This window comes from Pelodiscus sinensis, chromosome 2, assembly GCF_049634645.1.
Source record: "Pelodiscus sinensis isolate JC-2024 chromosome 2, ASM4963464v1, whole genome shotgun sequence".
Taxonomy (NCBI): domain Eukaryota; kingdom Metazoa; phylum Chordata; order Testudines; family Trionychidae; genus Pelodiscus; species Pelodiscus sinensis.
The window spans coordinates 2,334,390-2,354,204 of NC_134712.1; the positions used below are offsets into that span (position 1 = coordinate 2,334,390).

The window sequence follows — 19,815 nt, forward strand, 5'->3', positions numbered from 1 at the left end:
GTCGGAATCACTAGTGTGGACACACTAAGGTGTTTTGCAAGGCTGCAATCCATGTCGCTTAGCCTGGCTGCCATGGAACAGGGTTTGCTTCTGAGCTTCTGACCACGTGCAGAGCAAACACAGAATCATAGAACATAGGACTGGAAGGGACCTCAAGAGGTCATCTCACAGCAGGACCCAGGACCGTCTTGACCGTCCTTGACAGGTGTCTGTCTAACCTGCTCTTAAATATCTCCAGTGATAGAGATTCCACAACCGCCCTAGGCAAGGAAATCATCTGTAAACACTTGGGGTATGTCTACACTACCCTCCTAGTTCGAACTAGCGGGGTAATGTAGGCATACCGCACTTGCAAATGAAGCCCGGGATTTGAATTTCCCGGGCTTCATTTGCATAAGCGGGGAGCCGCCATTTTTAAAACCCCGCTGGTTCGAACCCCGTGCAGCGAGGCTACACGGGGCACGAACTAGGTAGTTCGAACTAGGCTTCCTAGTTCGAACTACCATTACTCCTCGTGAAATGGCAAATACAACTTAGATGGGGCTACTATAAGGCAGGTGCATAACTGGCTGGATAACTGTACTCAGAGAGTAGTTATTAATGGTTCACAATCCTGCTGGAAAAGTATAACAAGCAGGGTTCCACAGGGGTCTGTTTTAGGACCGGCTCTGTTCAGGATCTTCATCAACGATTTAGATATTGGCATAGAAAGTACGCTTATTAAATTTGCAGATGATACCAAGCTGGGAGGGGTTGCAAGTGCTTTGGAGGATAGGGTCATAATTCAAACTGGTCTGGACAAATTGGAGAAATGGTCTGAGGTAAACAGGATGAAGTTTAATAAAGACAAATGCAAAGTGCTCCACTTAGGACGGAACAATCCGTTTCACACACACAGAATGGGAAGCAGCTGTCTAGGAAGGAGTCCTGCAGAAAGGGATCTAGGGGTTATAGTGGACCACAAGCTGAATATGAGTCAGCAGTGTGATGCTGTTGCAAAAAAAGCAAACATGAGTCTGGGATGTATTAACAGGTGTGTTGTGAGCAAGACACGAGAAGTCATTCTTCCGCTCTACTCTGTGCTGGTTAGGCCTCAGTTGGAGTATTATGTCCAGTTCTGGGCACCACATTTCAAGAAAGATGTGGAGAAATTGGAGAGGGTCCAGAGAAGAGCATTGAGAATGATTAAAGGTCTAGAGAGCATGAGCTATGAGGGAAGGCTGAAGGAATTGGGTTTGTGTTTTCAGGGATCTAAAAGGGTGTCATATGGAGGAGGGAGAAAACTTGTTCATCTTGTCCTCTGAGGCAAGAACAAGAAGCAATGGGCTTAAACTGCAGCAAGGGAGGTTTAGGTTGGACATTAGGAAAAAGTTCCTAACTGTCAGGGTGGTGAAACACTGGAATAAATTGCCCAGGGAGGTTGTGGAATCCCTTTCTCTGGAGATATTTAAGAGCAGGTTAGATCAATGTCTATCAGGGATGGTCTAAACAGTATTTGATCCTGCCATGGGAGCAGGGGACTGGACTCGATGACCTCTCGAGGTCCCTTCCAGTCCTAGTATTCTATGATTCTATGAATTGATTCCAGTGTTTAACCACCCTGACAGTTTTTCCTAACGTCCAACCTAAGCCTCCCTTGCTGCAGTTTAAGCCCATTGCTTCTTGTCCTGTCCTCAGAGGCCAGGAGAACAATTTTTCTCCCTCCTCCTTGTGATACCCTTTTAGATACCTGAAAACTGCTACCATGTCTCCTCTCAGTCTTCTCCTTTCCAAAGTAAACAAGCCCCATTATTGCAGCCTTCCCTCACAGTTCATGTTCTCCTGACCTTTTATCATTTTTGTTGCTCTTCTCTGGACTTTCTCCAATCTCTCCACATCTTTCTTGAAATGTGGTGCCCAGAACTGGATACAATACTCCAACTGAGACCTTTAGTAACATGCCCCGATCCCAAACGAACAAAGGAGAGACACAGAAAGAGGTGAAGTTCCAACTGACAGACTGGTCTGAGAAAACTGGGGGATTTCAAGGGCTTCTTTAAAAATCTGAGTCACTTTGTCTCTTCTGCCTCTGGAGGGACTGCTCAGGGTAGAAAGACACTATCTACCAGGGACAGAAAGGAGGGCAGTTCGGAAACCTGAGAGCTGAGGCCTGGAAAGAAGGTCTGGCGGACAGGTCAGCTGAGAAGACATTCAATCTCTCAGTCTGATTTTGGGCCTCACACTTGTTTTGTATAGTCCTCTTAAAAATACCCACAGCCGAATGGGCCTTGCTGTGTATTTGCTGTGAGGGCTATAGCATCGTGAGGGCTCCTCTCAGAAAGATGAACATGGGTGTGGGATGTCGGCACAAGAACCCAGCCAGCGAACCCGTAGAGATGGCGGAACTGGAGCAGGTGCAAATGGTACCTCAGGGCATTAAACTGACTAAAATCATCATTAACCCTCTGACAGCCACCAAGCTATTTGGGACTCAAACGCACAGCCCTAGTGCTTGGCTTGAATCTGCAGTTACCCAAGTCAGACAGCAGGGGGCAGCATGCTCCATCCTCTCCTGCTCCCCCCTCCCCTGGCACCTCTCCCCTCCCCCATCCCCTTCTGCACTTGCTAACCCAGTCTACAGCTGCTCAGGGTGTTCTCTGGGCTTTGAGCCAAGGCCCCGGTGTAGTTTCGTGGCATGAGCTCTGAGCTGCAGCAGAAGGGCTTTGCTGGTGTCACTATGCCGGGAAACCCTCCTAGTGGAGACCCAGCAGATACGGGCAAAAGACCAGCGGAGATTATCTCAGATTCCCTTTTTGGGGGGTGGAGGGGTAACTGTGTCCACACCCGGGCTGTCGCTGGGGCAGCTCTGTCAGGCAGGGGAGTGAGTTTTCCACAAGGCTCCCCAACAGCGCTAGGCCAGCGAACCGTTGCCGAGGAGACTGGGCCTGAGATGTCAGGAACCACGTGGCTTGATGCTGGATGGACGAGCCGAGATGTCGTGACTTGGCGTAGCCCCGGGAGGGTGGGGACCGGCCCGTGACCCAAGCGAAGGGAAGGCCAGCAGGGAATGCTCAGCCGAGTTGTGGAGTTTGGGTGCTGACACCTGCCTGAGAAGTGCTGAGGGCCGTCCCCACGCAGGGACCCCCGATGGGAGGGGTGAGCGGCCCGAGACCAGTCACTGACAGGGCGAGGGGTGGTCAGCGCCGCTTAGGATCAGACCCCAGGCTTGGCTTTAGCTGGCCTCACTGAATTTAACACGATCAGCTCTGCGGCCAGGCCCTGCCGCTGCACCAGAGCGCGGTGCTCGGGAAAGCAACACCGAGCAGCCTGGGGCGGGCGAGCGCGGGGGGGGGGTCTCCAGCTGCGTCTCAGAGACTCAGCAGCTCACCGTCCCCGCAGCCTCCCAGGATCCCCGCCGTGCTATTAATACTGTGACCTTGTGGTGCCTGGATCACGCCCTGCAACCCCCCGGGCCTACAAATCCAACCTGGTGTAGCTGTGTACGCCCCTCACTGGCGCATCGCAGGGCATCCCAGGGGGTAACACAACATGCCAAATCAGCTCAGCTCAGTGGGATTATGCCGAGTGCCTGGTGCAAGGAGACGTCCCCGGAGACTCCAGCCGGGGGGCCGTCCTTGGGGGACAGGCCAGAAGGCCTTTTTCCCCTCACTAGGTTTGTCTCAGACTGGAGCATAACGCACAGACCCCCAGGGGACACACCCATGTTTTTGTAAAGCCAATTGCGCCTTCCACATGAGTCCCATTTCCTGTCCCATCTCCCATCATTTCCTGCCCAGGCCCCCTCCTCTTCCTGGATGGAACCCCTCGTTTCCTGCCCAATGTCCTGTTTACACAGAGCGGGTACGCGGCGGGGCCAAGAGGTCATCCCCGGCGGCTGCTCCTCCTCCCGCCCTGGTATCTGCGCCTCTTTAGCTAGCTGGGCAGGAAGGGACCTAGCTTAATGCTGATTAAACAAAACATTTGAAACCGTTTTCTTGCCTCCTCCCTGCCCCCCTTCAGTGCCCCCGGGCTTCTCAAAGAGGCGCTGACTCATCTCCACCTCCTCGTTCAGTCCGGTTTGGCTCCGGATTCCTGGACAACCTGTCACAGGATGTGAGCGTCCCACTGCGTCCTGGCCCGAGTTGCAGCTCTGACCATGGGCTCCAACTCCCCCCTCCTTAAAGCCACACGCGGAGCCTGGCCAGCAAGCACCGAGCACCCAGGCATGCCAGTGGGCGCTCTGAGTGCACAAGGACTGCAGAATCAGGGCTTCCGCTGCTGATCGGGAGGCCAGCTCCTGGCCACGGAGAACAGGACTCCTGCGGCTTTTTGGCTAGCCTGGGGAGGAGCAGAAGTGGCACGGCTGTGTGGCGGGCAGGGCGTGGCTGAGACCTGGAAGTCCGTGGGAGCTGCCTGAAAGCTCAGCCAGAACTCCTGGTAAGCTGAGAGCTTGGGCAGCCACCCAGGAGAGATTCCAATGCTGCCCAGCTGATTAGCAGAGCCCCCACAGCCCCCCACAACATGTGTTTTTATTGGTGGTGCACATGTGCACATGCCTAGTGCACATAAAATTTATTCTGCACACGGATGGAAAAGTTTAGAGCAGGGTTTCCCAACCTATGGGTCGGGACGCAAATATGGGTCACCAAGTGTTTCCCCAGGTGGCTCTGCCCTCCCTCCTCCCCCCGTTTTTGGATTGCCTTCGGTCACCAAGTCTTCCTGATTTGTCAAAATGGGTCCCCATCTGGATTGGGAATCGCTGGGTTAGAGGGAATGCTACCCCCATCCTGTGCATGTCGCCCTCTGGTGGCTGTCGCAGGAAGTGTGGACGCGCCGAGCGAGGGGCGTGACGACTTTGTCAGGATGAAAACCCCGAGGGATGTCCCCCTCCATCCGCCTCACTCACCTGCCCTCTCTGGTCCTGTCCATCAAGTCAAACTGTTTCCGCAGCCACCTGCAGGAGGAATGAGAAGACGCGGATCAGCTGGGAGCGCAGTGCAGTTAACGCACCCGCTGAGGTCTTGGCCTCTTCCGAAGGGGATTCCACCTCTGGGAGGTGTCTCCTCCCCTCCTCAGCACCCCGGCCAGCTCGGGGGCCCCCAGACGATCAGTGCTCTCCAGGAGTCCTGGGTGCCCCCAAACAGGGATGAAGGAAAACCAAACGAAAGGCCCTGCCTGCCGCTGGCTTCCCCGCCCCACCACACTCTGCAGGGCCAGGGGTGGCCTGGGTCTCCCGCCCCACCCGGCTTCGCTCTGGAGTGACGAGGCAGAGGGACCCCAGCCTTCCGAGGGCTCCCGTACCTTTCGGTCTGCAGCGGCGTCTGGGCTTTCTGCGTGTCTGTCACCAGCCAGTTCAGGCCCGTCATCCACAGGTTGACGTCGTCCTCACAGAAGGCTGAGGAGAGGAGAGGGGCTACGGGAAACCGCCTTTCTGTGCGTACCTTAGCGAGGGGGCGGGGGGGGTTCTCCAGGGCCGACCTCTCCCACAGCTCTGGGGTCTGGGAGGGGGTCTGGCTGCTCAGGGGCCGACCTCTCCCCACAGCTGTGGGGTCTGGGAGGGGGTCTGGCTCCGGGTGGCGCTTACCTCAGATGGCTCCTGGGAAGCGATGGGTATCCGGGCCAATGGGAGTTGCAGAGCTAGCGCTGGGGAAGGGCAGTTTCAGCGCCCGGGTGGCAGCCCCTATGCCTAAGAGCTGGAGGCGTATGCTGGCTGCTTCCCAGGAGCTGCGCGGAGCTGGGTAGAAAACCTGCCAGTTCCACCCCAACCAGACTTTTGTCAGCAGTGCTGACCGGAGTCACCAGGGGCTCCGTATGCCGGTCGAAAACTGGACACCTGGAAACCCTACCTCTCCCTTAGGGCAGGAAATAGCTTTAGGGCAGGCGGGGCAGCTGGGGAGGCCGCCTCACGCCCCTGGGAAGAAATGGGGGATGGAAAACCTCCCAAATTAGACTTTCCCCACCCATTGCCACCCGGCACTGACCAGCCACGCTAACTGTCCGCAGCCTGAAGTCCGAGCCGTACAAGACGATGAAACACATGGCGGAGTCCAGTTTCCGAGCGTCTTCTGGGTAGCGTTCAAAATCCCGCGAATTCTTCCCTGGGCGGATCTCTTTTATCTCGCGAATGTCAACTAGAGAAGAAAGAGAAGGCCCCGTGACCTTTTCCCCAAAGTCTGTCTTCCACACCCTCAGCCCCAGCCGCTGTCTGGCATTGTCGGGATTAAGCACGGCCTCGTCACGTAAAACTCGTATGTGGGTCCTGCAGTTGAGCAGGCCTGGGATGGAAGTTTCCATCCCTGCTGTACCCAGCTAAGCATAGCCAGGGACCCTGCAAGCCCAAACTGCAGCTGGGCTTTATCAGCTTTAAGCCATGCCTTGAGCTGGGAAACTACTGCGCGGTAAACAAGTGTGACCTCGGTCTCAGCTCTTTCTGAAAGTGATAAGAATGGCGTTGAGCCAGGTACGTGCACAGCCGGTAAACAACTTAGTAGAAGATCGCTGGGAGTCCCGCCCTTCTGGGAGTCTCTCCAGGCACCTAGACCTCGGAAGGTGCCCTGGGTCCCCCAGCTGGAGCCACGTCCACTGCTGCCGGGTGCGAGGTGGCCAGAACAGGGGCGGGCCGCTCACGTGCCAGGTGTCCGGGGGCGGGGCCACTCATATGCTGATGCCAACAGGCTGGCCTCAGTCTGAGAGGGAGGGTGTAGTAAAGACTGGGACCCAGGCAGAGAGGGAAACTGAGGCAAAGGAACCCCCAGGTAGAAGAGGGAACCGACCTGGGAGTTGAGAGGGCTACAACAGGGACCCAGCCGGAAAGGGAACTCACCTGGGAGCCGAGAGGGCCATAGAGGGAACTCATCCAGAAGCCAAGAGGGCTATGGTGGGGGCCCAAGCTTTTAAGGAGGGAAACCACACAGAAGCTGAGAGGGCTACCGTGGGAACACAGACTTTTAAAGAAGAGGTCAACCCGGGAGCCAAGAGGGCTACAGTGGGGACCCAGATGGAAAGGGGAGTCCACCCAGGAGCTGGAAGGGCCACAGCAGAGACCCAAACAGGGACTAGGGCTCAGCAGGAGATTGGAGGGATGTGACAGAATCCAGGTCCAGCCGACAGTGGGAACACAGGTGAAAGTAAACAGTGGGCCGATTAGCAAAGAAGCCCGGATGGATCCACCCCAGCAGGAGGAGGTGAAAGAGAAAGGCCAGGGTAGGAAACAGGACCCTAGGTCAAGGCCTTGTGAGCTCCCTCCAAACACAAGATGACTTGCTGAGGCAACTGTGGGCAGTGGAAGGGGACCTCGAGGACCTCAAGTTTGAGAACCATGAATGGCCATAGGAGCTTTCTTGCACAAGAGAGCGTCTACACTGGCACGGATACTTTTGCGCAAAGGCCCACGCCAGTGTAGACACTCTCTTACTCAAATACTCTAACGCAAAAACTCTTGCGTTTAGAGTATTTGCGCTAAATCTTGCCAATGTAGACACAGCCTAAGGGTATTTGCTTTGTCATGACACAGCCAGTTTGTGTGGCAACAATTATAAAACTTGAAATTTTTGAATCTCAGTGTTTACTCTGAACTAATTATTCTCTGACCCAGCCCCTTCTGTCTGATCCATCCTGATAATTTCCCTCATTGTGAAATATTCTATCGCTGCAAATTAAGCCAAAGCTTAAAACTTCATGGCTGTGTCTAGACTGACCAGTTTTTCCGGGAAAATCAGCCGCTTTTCTGGAAAAACTTGCCAGCTGTCTACATTGGCCGCTTGAATTTCTGCAAAAGCACTGACTTCCTACTGTAAGAAATCAGTGCTTTTTGCGGAAATACTATGCTGCTCCCATTCGGGCAAAAGTCCCTTTTGCGCAAAACTTTTGCTCAAAAGGGCCTGTGTAGACAGCTGAAATTTGTTTTGCTCCCATCCAGAACACACCATACGATCCATCGTCTATAGCCAAGCCCTTCAATACAACCGCATCTGCTCTAATCCCGCTGACAGAGACCAGAAGCTTCAGGATCTCTACCAAGCATTTATAAACCTCAACTACCCACCCGGAGAAATAAAAAAGCAAATTGAAAGAGCCAGATGAATACCTAGAAACCATCTACTTCAAGACAGACCCAAGAAAACCAACAATAGAACACCACTTGTCATCACCTACAACCCCCAACTTAAACCTGTCCAACACATTATCAATAAACTACAGCCTATACTGGAACAGGATACCATACTCCAAGAGGCTCTGGGGGTATGTCTACACTACCCTCCTAGTTCGAACTAGGAGGGTAATGTAGGCATACCGCACTTGCAAATGAAGCCCGGGATTTGAATTTTCCGGGCTTCATTTGCATAAGCAGGGAGCCGCCATTTTTAAAACCCCGCTGGTTCGAACCCCGTGCAGCGCGGCTACATGGGGCACGAACTAGGTAGTTCGAACTAGGCTTCCTAGTTCGAACTACCATTACTCCTTGTGAAATGAGGAGTAACGGTAGTTCGAACTAGGAAGCCTAGTTCGAACTACCTAGTTCGTGCCCCGTGTAGCCGTGCTGCACGGGGTTCGAACCAGCGGGGTTTTAAAAATGGCGGCTCCCCGCTTATGCAAATGAAGCCCGGGAAATTCAAATCCCGGGCTTCATTTGCAAGTGCAGTATGCCTACATTACCCGGCTAGTTCGAACTAGTGGGGTAGTGTAGACATACCCTGGGAGACAGACCCATAGTCTCCTATAGACAACCACCTAACCTCAAGATGATTCTTACCAACAACCACAGGACATACCACACTAATACCAACCCTGGTACCTTCCCTTGCAACAAACCCCGTTGCCAGCTTTGTCCACATATTCATTCTGCTGATACCATTATTGGACCTAACCAAGTGAGTTATAAGATCAAGAACACATATTCCTGTGCATCCAGAAATATAATTTATGCTATCATGTGCCGAAAGTGTCCGTCTGCTATGTACATTGGACAAACATCTCAGACACTTCGCCAAAGGATTAATGCCCACAAAACAGATATCAGACAAGATCACAAAGAAAAAACAGTTTCTTGCCATTTCAACCAGAAAGGACACTCTCTCAATGACTTAACCACCTGCATTCTGCTACAAAGACCTTTTACATCTGCACTTGAAAGGGAATCCTCTGAACTGTCATTCATGTTAAAATTCGACACTCTCCAGGAAGGAATGAACAAAGACTCAAACTATCTTACCCATTACCAAGATAGCTTCCCCAATTATCACCTCTAATACCATTAGCTCACAGACATCTAACTCTCCCCACCTCTAATATAATTAATTCACAGACACTTACCTTCCTTCCTTCCCCCCCCCCCCCCGCATCCCCCTCCTGTTCTGAAATGTGATTTGTCCTTTTCATATGTGTTCATTTTTTTAATTGTATCCTTTGGTATATATGGTTGTGACTATTTTCTTCCACTATTTGATCTGAGGAAGTGGGTCTGGCCCACGAAAGCTCATCATCTAATAAACCATCTTGTTAGTCTTTAAAGTGCTACATAGTCCTGTATTTTGCTTCAGCTACACCAGACTAACACGGCTACATTTCTATTACTGTGCCAATCTAGACGCTCTTTTCTGCAAATGCTTTTAACGGAAAACATTTCCGGAAAATCATGCCAGTCTAGACACTGCCCATGATTGTGGGCTACTGTGAACATTTAAACTGATAAGCACTTTTTAAAAGGCTTCAGAATGAACATTATCCACCCAGACTGTATATTACAACCGAGCTTTGCTAAGCCCATGTATCATAAATCCCTAGGTAGCCAAAGAACAGAGCAGAGGCGCAGAAGCGCAGAAGCAAACCTCCCATAACGAGCCAGGAGGAGAACGGCTCGTGTTTGCAATGCGGCTGTAATTCAAAGACTAAGAGGTTCCTTGAAAGAGCGCTAGGCCAAGGCCAGTGACTCTACTGAGGCCGGGGGAGATTTGCCTGAGTAAAAGCTGAGGCGGGATTCACTCCTGGGCAGGGACCCAGAACAAAGCCTAGTTTAGTCTTGCCACAACCCTCCTCGGCACGTCGCAGACACAGGCTGTGATCACCTGGGCAGAGCGCCAGGCTGGCTTCTGGGAACCCAAGATACCTCTGCCACAGGTACAGTGACCTGCTAACCCCACCCCCGCCCTGCCAAACAGCCTGGGGGTGGGAAGACACCAGGCGAGGGGCAGGAGCCAGGGGGACAGGCTCATGGGGACACTGAGCAATGGGCGGGGGGGGACACTGCACAGGGGACTGGTGGGGCAGGAGTCGCAGAGAGCTGATCCCTTCCTGCCTGGCACCTTGGCTCACCATTCGCACCTGGGCTGAGTGGGGGTCAAATGCTACTGATCCTACAGGCACACATGCTGCCTGGTGTCAATGACCCAGGGTGTGTGGGGCAGAGGGGACTGGAGCCCAGGACCAGGGTGGGGACACAGGAGGGAGGGAACTGGGTCTGGGGGCATTGGACAGCTCTGGTCATAGTTCTGTGTCTCTGATCCCTGATGAACCAAGTGCCCCGGGAGGCTGGTAAGGGGACCCCGTGCCAGGGGATAGGACGAAGGAGGCTGAAAGGAGAATCCCTCTGCCAGAGGAACTGGATGGAGGAGGTGCTCAGAGTGGGGGCACTGGGCCCCCATGCCAGGGGGCGGGGGAAGAAGGCGGATGGGTGGGGCACTGGGCCCCCGTGGCAGGGGGCGGGGGAAGAAGGCGGATGGGTGGGGGCACTGGGCCCCCGTGCCAGGGGGCGGGGGAAGAAGGTGGATGGGTGGGGCACTGGGCGCCCGGGCCAGGGGGCGGGGGAAGAAGGCGGATGGGTGGGGCACTGGGCCCCCGTGCCAGGGGGCGGGGGAAGAAGGTGGATGGGTGGGGCACTGGGCGCCCGTGCCAGGGGGTGGGGGAAGAAGGCGGATGGGTGGGGCACTGGGCCCCCGTGCCAGGGGGCGGGGGAAGAAGGCGGATGGGTGGGGCACTGGGCGCCCGTGCCAGGGGGCAGGGGAAGAAGGCGGATGGGTGGGGCACTGGGCGCCCGTGCCAGGGGGCGGGGGAAGAAGGCGGATGGGTGGGGCACTGGGCCCCCGTGCCAGGGGGCGGGGGAAGAAGGCGGATGGGTGGGGCACTGGGCGCCCGTGCCAGGGGGCGGGGGAAGAAGGCGGATGGGTGGGGCACTGGGCCCCCGTGCCAGGGGGCGGGGGAAGAAGGCGGATGGGTGGGGCACTGGGCCCCCGTGCCAGGGGGCGGGGGAAGAAGGCGGATGGGTGGGGCACTGGGCCCCCGTGCCAGGGGGCGGGGGAAGAAGGCGGATGGGTGGGGCACTGGACCCCCGTGCCAGGGGGCGGGGGACGAAGGCGGATGGGTGGGGCACTGGGCCCCCGTGCCAGGGGGCGGGGGAAGAAGGCGGATGGGTGGGGCACTGGGCCCCCGTGCCAGGGGGCGGGGGAAGAAGGCGGATGGGTGGGGCACTGGGCCCCCGTGCCAGGGGGCGGGGGAAGAAGGCGGATGGGTGGGGCACTGGACCCCCGTGCCAGGGGGCGGGGGACGAAGGCGGATGGGTGGGGCACTGGGCCCCCGTGCCAGGGGGCGGGGGAAGAAGGCGGATGGGTGGGTGCACGGGGCACCGTGCCGGGGAATGGGCTGGAGGAGGCGGATGGGTGGGTGCACGGGGCACCGTGCCGGGGAATGGGCTGGAGGAGGCGGATGGGTGGGTGCACGGGGCACCGTGCCGGGGAATGGGCTGGAGGAGGCGGATGGGTGGGTGCACGGGGCACCGTGCCGGGGAATGGGCTGGAGGAGGCGGACAGGGGCTGCGGGCATGGGGCACCCCTGCTGCAGGAAGGGAGACGCCAGGCTCCTCGCAGCTCCCTTGGCACCGGCGTCTCTCTCTCTGGCTGGTAAACAGCTCCCCGAGGTCCGGCCTCCGTTGCTAGCAGTCGGGTTACCCTGGTAACACCAGAATGCTGTCAGGAAACTGACAACGTCACCCGCGCCGGCTGCCAAGGCTGATGCTGACGGCCACGCCACGGCCAGGAGGGGCAGCGGGGTCTGCAGGGGCCAGATGCTGGGCTGGGCAGAGCAGCCCCCAGGCCCTGCCCCTGTGGGGAGTGCGAGGGGTCAGGTCAGCCAGACACTGGCCGTGGGGTAGAGCCCTGCGTAGCCCTCCTGGAGACATGCCAGGGTGTGAGCAGGGCGGTTCCCTCTGATAAACGCCGCGTCCCCGTCTCTGCAGCCCCGTCTGCCTCCCGCTCCCAGACTGAATGGCTGAGCCGCCCATGAAGTAGCTCCTTCCTCCGGCGCCCACATCCTGCCAGCGAGGCCTCGATCTGATGTCCCGCTGCCGTCAGGCTGGATGCCCGAGTGGGGAGAGCAGGAAGCCCGAGGCCCAGGCGGAGCGCAGGGGAAGAGGGAGGGAGAGGGGGCGCTGGCTGGAGTCAGTGCTCGCCATCTCTTGGGGCTCAGGGCCGGTTTGCCTCTCCCACAGGTATCGGTAACTCCCCAGCAAAGGGGGGGTGCTCCTCTGAGCTTCAGCCAATTTCCTGCCCTGCTAGCTCCCCTCCAAGATCTCCAGACGGGCCCCTTCCTACAGAATGCTCCTGGAGGAGGTGGGGCGGGGTGACAGCAGGGGAGCTCTGGGGGGGCTACCCTGGGGCACCCCCTTCCCCTGGATGCCCGAGTGGGGAGAGCAGGAAGCCCGAGGCCCAGGCGGAGCGCGGGGGAAGAGGGAGTGAGAGGGAGCGGTTGCGCTGCACTGCAGCTTTTGCGCTGGCTTAACCCCCAGGGCTCCCCTGAAGCCAAGGCCTGACGCTGATCAGCCCCGCAGAGGAGCCAGCTAGGCCTCTGCAAGGCAACAGGCAAGAAGCCTCTCAAAAGCAGAACGCGCAGCTCTCCAGCCTCCCTTTGCCGGGCTACGCTGAGCTTGTCCGAGCTGGCAGGCCCCCGCGCCCGGGGTCCCTGGCCCCGTTCTAACAACTCCTGGAACCGGGTTTGATCCATGGACTGATGGTTGTAGGCACCCGGTCCCAGCTTGGACTGATCTCTCGCCGGACTGCCCAGTCAAACTGAGCTGGGGGGACGTGGGAATGGGGTGTGATGCCTCCGCGTCTGCAGTTCAGGGAGCCCTGGTGTTAGCCACTTTAAATTGTGCCCCACACGTGCCTGGGAGCCCAGCTCTCCCCTGCCAGGCCCGAGGCCAACAGACCCTTTCTGTAGGTCAGAAGGCAAAACGGTCTTTGTGCCATGGAGACTCGGCGGCGGCGGCTACGGCGGACTGCGGTAGCTCTTTAGTGCCCAGGGATCGCCTCACCCACTGCTGAAATGCAGCCAGCTCTGGTGAGGCGCCCACAATGCACGGGGCCGCAGCACGCGCGCAAGGAGAATTCCACACCATGGGACTTGCACCGGCGCCAGCGGACTGTTGATACCTGAGCTGGCTTGTGCCCGGGACACCCAGGTTACCGCCGCCTGCCGCTTGCAGAAAGGATCTGTGATGGGCACCTCTGCTCTGAAAGGCAGCACCTTGCACCAAGGAACTGGGGGCGTCACGGACGCCAAGAGGAGAGCGCCCCCTACTGCGTCACCCCAGGGCCGTGCTGGGTCGCTGGGGTCAGTATGACTCACAGGGAGGGAGCCCCCAATGCATTGCCCCTTCCTGCCACACAGGGATTTCACAGAGCGTGGCCCTCCCCTCCCTTCCCTTCCCTCTGCCTCCAGCCGCCCCCTTATCTCCACACAGGCCACCTTTGGACAGGGAAGTCGCTGGCTCTCTGGCGAATCAGGGTCCCTGAAACCTGTGGGAGCAGAGAGCCCTGCGAGTCCGTCCTTGACATGCCCTGCCCGCGCGGAGGGGGTGAGGAGTCTCGTCCACTCGCCCAGCTTCCCCCCTGGCATGTGCTGTCCAGCTCCATAACTCCGATTTCCTCCTTCTGTTTCCTCTCCTCTGCCTTGCCCAGCCTGGTCCCTCTGTCCCGGACACCCTGCTTCTCCCTCCTTTCCTCTCTCGGCATTTCTCCCTCGGTGCTCTGCCCAGGGCCGGGGGAAATTGCTGCGTTCACATCCGTGGGGCAGGAAGCCTCGTGTTCGTCTGCAGAGCGGGTACAGCACGGCCAGGGGCACAGCAGCTCCGCCCCGCTTCTCCTCCCTGCCTTGATGGACCCCTCCGGGGCTGAGGGGAGAGACCAGTCCCCACGCTCTGGTCAGGTCTTGCCTGTGGACGAGGCTGCTGCGAAAGGGGCCAAGGAGTGTCGGTGGGACAAGGGCTTTGCAGTGTGCTTCGACGGGACTGAGACCAGCCACCCCATTCACACAGGCCAAGGACCAGCCACCACGGCTGGTGACATCTTTCAATCCGAATGGGGTCCTAGCGATGAAAGGTCCTGTGCCCCTTTATCGATCCCCGGGACACCAGGTCCACCCTGGCTTTCCCCGCTTGGTTACTCAGACCTGCTGTCCCATAGCCCTCTTCACACTGCTGTCCCGCCCATGAGCCATCCCCTTCTGCCTCCGGAGGAGTGGGAGGGCTTCCTGGACATCCATGTTGCTCCTGAATTGGCCAGAGGGGTCAACATCTTTCTGAGAGGCTCTGACTGGGCGCGGCCTCCCCACTCGGCCTCAGCCTTCCCCCATCATGGAGACATGGGCACTGGGGCTGTCATTTCCAGTGTGGCTAGACACAGAAATAGACACTTGGGTAGACACCAGAAATAGCAGCGGCACCACAGGGACAGGCTGCTGGGACAGGCTGGCTGTGGTGAGTACAGAGGGTTTCAGGCAGGATTGTACACGTGGGGGCTTGTCCTTCCTGCTGCCCATGCGGCTGCTCTGTTGGTATTTCCTCAGCAACTCTAATGCAGGCCTGTGGACCTGAGCTGGAAATGCCACCTCTACCGACGACGGAGACATATCCCAGGCCACTCCAGGCTCTAGGGGAGTTAGTGACGGAGCTGGGCTCGGAATTGCAGAGCTCGCGGCTGGGGGAATACCAAGCCAGCGTGCAGAAATGCAAGGCAGCGTCCCGTCCTGTCCTGCTGGCCTCCAGAGCAGGAGCCAGCAGCGCAGTGAGAAATGAAGTCTGCAGCTTGCTGCCCTCGCTCTGTGCTTTTCCTCTCCAAGGAGACATTCAGACAGCCATTTCCCGGACTCTATTCTGGGACGGTTCAGGAAACGGCCGAACACAAAGAGCAGGGCTTAGGGGAAAGGACAGGCTTGGTGTACAGAGGGCACACGTGGAATACAGGCCGTTATGAAAAGGACTGAAATCAACCCTGCTTCCCCCGATTTCTCCTGGGGGCGGGGAGAGGGAGAGACAAAAGAATCCTGTGGGACAGAGGTTACTCATGTCGGGCAATGCATAGAAGGCCTTCACAGGTTGTGCGATGAAAGAACCAGAGCCGAGAAGGCTGGAAGAGAATAGGCTTGATCAGTGAAGTCGGGAGTGGGAAAAAGACCTTCGATGGGGAGGGGCGAAGACCCTCCACTGCACTTTTAGCTGTAAGGAAGAGGAAAGGAACCCCTCCCCCAATAATCCTGGCCCAGAAAGAGCAGCAAAGAACATGCAGAAAACGTGCAGCCCGTGAGGAATGACCAGGTCTAACTAGCACACGGTCCAAAGTTAATCTCCGGTGGGTGGATCAGTGGCTCTTCAAATCACCTCCCACCCCCTTAGTACACCATCCCGAGGCCTATAGGGCCCAGGCCTGTCCCCAAATCCCCTGGCCCTCCCCGTTCTGAGCTCTGTTAATCCTCAGTCCAGCCCGGCCAGAACAACCCCTGCCTGCGGCACACCAGGGCCCACCATGGGCAAAGGCCGAACCGGAGCGCCCCTGTCCGCAGCGGGCCCTGCGGGGCTGGAGCAATCCCCTGCCTGCGGCGAGCAGGGAGCTAACTGCTCCAGCCCCCACCGGTTAACCCGTTAACCTTTCACGTCCCCAGTCCCTGTGCAGGATGCGGCCTCCAACCCGCTTTCTCTGCGCTATGCACCATGGGAACGGCACATCTCCCGGCTCCTCTCCCTTGCCTGCTCTCTACTGAGGAATGCGCCTACGGGCCAATCTGAGCTCCTCTGGGAATTGATGGCGTCTGTCCAAAGGTGGCAATTTAACCCCCCAAGACCTAACCACAGGGCTGTTCTCTCTCAGTGCCCTCTTATTATCCGCTCTCGCTGCAGGCCCAGCCCATGTGCCGGTAGGGTGGGGCTTCCCAGCTGGGATCTTTCTCAGCCAACGTGCAGGCGCTCACAGAGAGCAGGAATAATGGACGTGGGGTCGGATCTCAGCACTGTCCTCAGGGACTGGCAGCCTGACAGACCAGGTGGCCTTATGGGTGGGCGGCTGCCCCAGGCGCAGTGGTCAGGGGGTGTCAGTGGTTAATTTGTGCTGGGACTTGCCAAGGTTCAGCGTTGGCACCTCTAGGCTTGGCGGTTCAGAGCCCCAACCCCCACTCTCCGGGCTTGTCTAAACTACCGCCCTCTTTCGAAAGAGGGATGTAAATTAGACAGATCGAAATTGCAAATGAGGCCGGGATTTGAATGTCCTGTGCTTCATTTGCATAATGGCGGACGCGCGTTCTTCCGGAAAAAAAAAAAAACCTTTTTGAAAGATCCTATACTCCTGGGCTATAGATGAATATCGCCGCGCCTCGTTTGCATACCTAATGAACTGCCATTTTTGCGCAAGGGATTTTTGCACAAGAAGGCGCAATCTACACTGCTACTTCTTGCACAAAAACCCCTCTCTTGTGCAAGAGCTGATCTGCCAGAAAATAAGTGGCAGAATGGCTCTTGCAGAAGGAGGTTGTTTTGCGCAAAACGGCGGCTCTTTAGGTATGCAAATGAGATGGGGTGGTATTCATCACCACACCTCATTTGCATATCTTGTGCAAGAATGAGTAGTCTAGACGTACAGGAGTATAGGATCTTTCGAAAAGTGGTTTTTGTTTTTTCGAAAGAACCGCAACTACATGGCGGTTTCACTTTCAAAATACTCGTTTTCGAAAGAACGTACGGCCGCCATTATGCAAATGAAGCACAGGAAATTGAAATCCTGGCTTCCTTTGCAATTTCGAGCTGTCTAATTCACATCCCTCTTTCGAAAGAGGGCTGTAGTCTAGACATAGCCTCCGGCCGCCCAGCTCTGAGGTCAGCACCGCCGCCGCCGCCAGCAGCAGTGCAGACATAAGGGCGTCATGGTGGGGTACTGGCACCCTTACTTCTGACCTGCTGCTGGCAGTGGTGCTGCCTTCAGAGCGGGGCACCCGACCAGCAGCCGCTGCTTTCCAGTTGGTCAGCTGGGGTGGGCCTGGGTGCAAGTGTGTGGAAGGGAGCTCAGGGAAATGGGTGGAGGCAGTGGGGCCGTGCGGTGATGGGAAGCCCAGGAAGGCAGAAGGAGACAGAGCAATGGCTCGGGAGGCAGCAGGGGCCAGGGGCCCCAAAATCCTAGTTTGCTCAGGGCACCATTTTCCCTAAGGCTGGCACTGTGACGTCCATTGACTCTGCCAGCATGGCAACATTCCTCATACCACAGCATATCGACACAGCTCCACCTGCGCTAACTCACCTTTCCGCCACCAACAGGAGATCAGGAGCTTGTTGGGGCTGAGGCCACATCAACCACGGACTTGTAGCACCCTGCTCACCCAGGTGGATAACTACAAGAGTGAGCAAAGAAGACGGGTGGGCTTTCGGTTCAGGCACTGGAACTCTGGCAGTCCAGGCTCAATTCCCTGCCCTGCCACAGAATTACGGTGTGACCATGGGTGTGTCACTTAATCTCTTTGTGCCTCAGTTCCCCGTCTGATGTTCCATAGACAGGAAAACAGTGTTGGGCCAGCAGTGTGATTGCATGTCGGTTTGGTCACTGGGCAGGGGGTTTATAAGGGAAGACTGAAAAATTAAATACACTTGGCTTGGCCAAAGGACCATGAAGGGGGACAGTGTTAATCACCCAGGAGAACAAGGTCATGGACATGAAGCAAGAGCAAGTGTTCAGGATGGTCCAAAAACACGAGAAAAATTAACCACAGTATGATTTTACAATTTCACCTAGGTCGCAGAGAATGGTTTTTAACCGTGAGATCTATTAAGCCATGGATCTGTGAACATAAGAACGGCCATACTGGATCAGACCAAAGGTCCGTCTAGCCCAGTGTCCTGTCTGCTGACAGTGGCCAATGCCAGATGCCCCAGAGGGAGAACAGACCAGGAAATCATCACATGAACCCTCTCCTGTCACCCATTTCCAGACAAACAGAGGCTGGGGACACCATTCCTACCCATCGTGGCTTACAGCTATTGATGGACCTAACCTCCATGAATCTATCTAGCTCTTTGTTAAAGTCCTAGTCTTCACAAATTCCTCTGGCAAGGAGTTCCACAGGTTGATTGTGTGCTGAGTGAAGAAACACTTCCTTTGTTTGTTTGTTAAAGTCCTGATCTTCGCAACATCTGTGAGAGTCAGAACATTTGCTGGTGGCCTGTAGAGAGCTGGTCACCTGATGCTGGTCCCTCCTGCTGGTTTCCAGCTGCTACGTTATAGAAAAGAACGCGAAAAATGTTCCTTTCTCATCAGCGTTGGCTGCAGTTGCCACAGGGATGCTGGGCAATTGAGAGCGGGAGGAGAGACGGCTTCCAGGACCATGAATGGTGAGTGAAGTGTCCTCATAATTGTGAACGGAAGGGGGGCTGCCCAGGAGGGAATCCCTCTGTTAAGATGCAGCCTGGGATGTTTGTGGGACAGTGGATTAGTCTGTCGAGGAAGGGGTTAAAGCCCTGTCGTTTGAGGCACCGTGGACTAGACTGGACCGGCCATCTACATACCCAAATGCATCTCTGCTCTCTCCCTCGTCTCTGATTCTGGGCCTGTTGCTGGCATCATGGGACCTGTCTCTGCGGGGTATAGGCTGGTGTGGCTCACGGCTTGTAAATTCCACTCTGCCTTGCCCCTCTAGTCTCGTCGCGTCCCGGCTCACAGCCTGGCCTTCTAGCAGGGCAGGCGGAGGCAGCCCCAGCGAGCAGGAAGAGAGGTCAGAGGCCATGGGGTGACACTGGGACAAGGGAGAGCAAGAAAGCCCGGGGCAGAAAGCCCCCCATCTCCTGGACCCTGAGCACGTGTCAGGCTGAGAAGGGTCTGCCCAGAGGGGCCAGAGGCCCAGTATCACCTCAGAAGAGCCCTCGAGACGCGCAGTCGCTGTGGCTGAAGGAAAACGACGCGGGGGCCTTTGTCTGACAAAGCATGTGAGAAACAACCAGCGCTACGTGGCAAGAGGCAGCCCGCGCCGGGTAAGCAGGAAACGGGTCATTTCCCAGGGAATTTCCAGCCTGCTCCAGCTGGGCTTGTGACCAGCAGCAGGTAGGGGCCTGGCAGGGGTCAGGAATGGGCTTCTCTCCGTGCCACTGTCTTAGAGCCACGGTCCCGACACACAACGTCCCCGCCTGACGCGGCTCTTGTGTCCTGGGGGGGCTTGCGCGAGTGTCCGCGCCTTTGTGTGTGTCTCCCTGACTGGGGGCCCGCCCGTGTGCACCTGGGGCCTGGGTGTGTACGTGTCTGGAGGGAGGAGAGGAAGTCGGGAGCCTCGTCGTGCTCACTAGCCGTTCAGAGGTCCTGGCTCAGGGCCGGGGGAGGCGTGGCCAACTTCGGCTTGTGAGCCACGTGCAGTGCGGCTGAGGGGGCTAACGTGCTGCCTGGGCCGAAGTGAGGCTCGGGCTAATGTGCAGCATGGCCTCAAGGGGGGCTATCAGACTGAGGAGGGGAGCTCCGGGCTTTTGCCCTGCAGTGGAGTGGTGGGGTGTGACGGCGCGTTGGGGTTTTCCCGTCTCCTGCACCCCCGGAGTGGCACGAACAGACTCCA

General features: G+C 57.1%; 1 protein-coding gene across 2 annotated transcripts in view; it reads right to left on the reverse strand.

The window, feature by feature from the left end:
* LOC102461099 (1-phosphatidylinositol 4,5-bisphosphate phosphodiesterase gamma-1-like) overlaps nt 1-19,815 on the reverse strand; it is a 94,703-nt gene that overhangs the window by 48,240 nt on the left and 26,648 nt on the right. For both annotated transcript variants that reach the window (XM_075919990.1, XM_075919991.1), the window contains exons 3-5: nt 5,961-6,110; nt 5,281-5,374; nt 4,886-4,933 (exon numbers count right to left, since the gene is read on the reverse strand). In XM_075919990.1, coding sequence (XP_075776105.1) covers nt 4,886-4,933; nt 5,281-5,374; nt 5,961-6,110 — 292 coding nt within the window. The remainder of the gene's footprint in view (nt 1-4,885; nt 4,934-5,280; nt 5,375-5,960; nt 6,111-19,815) is intronic.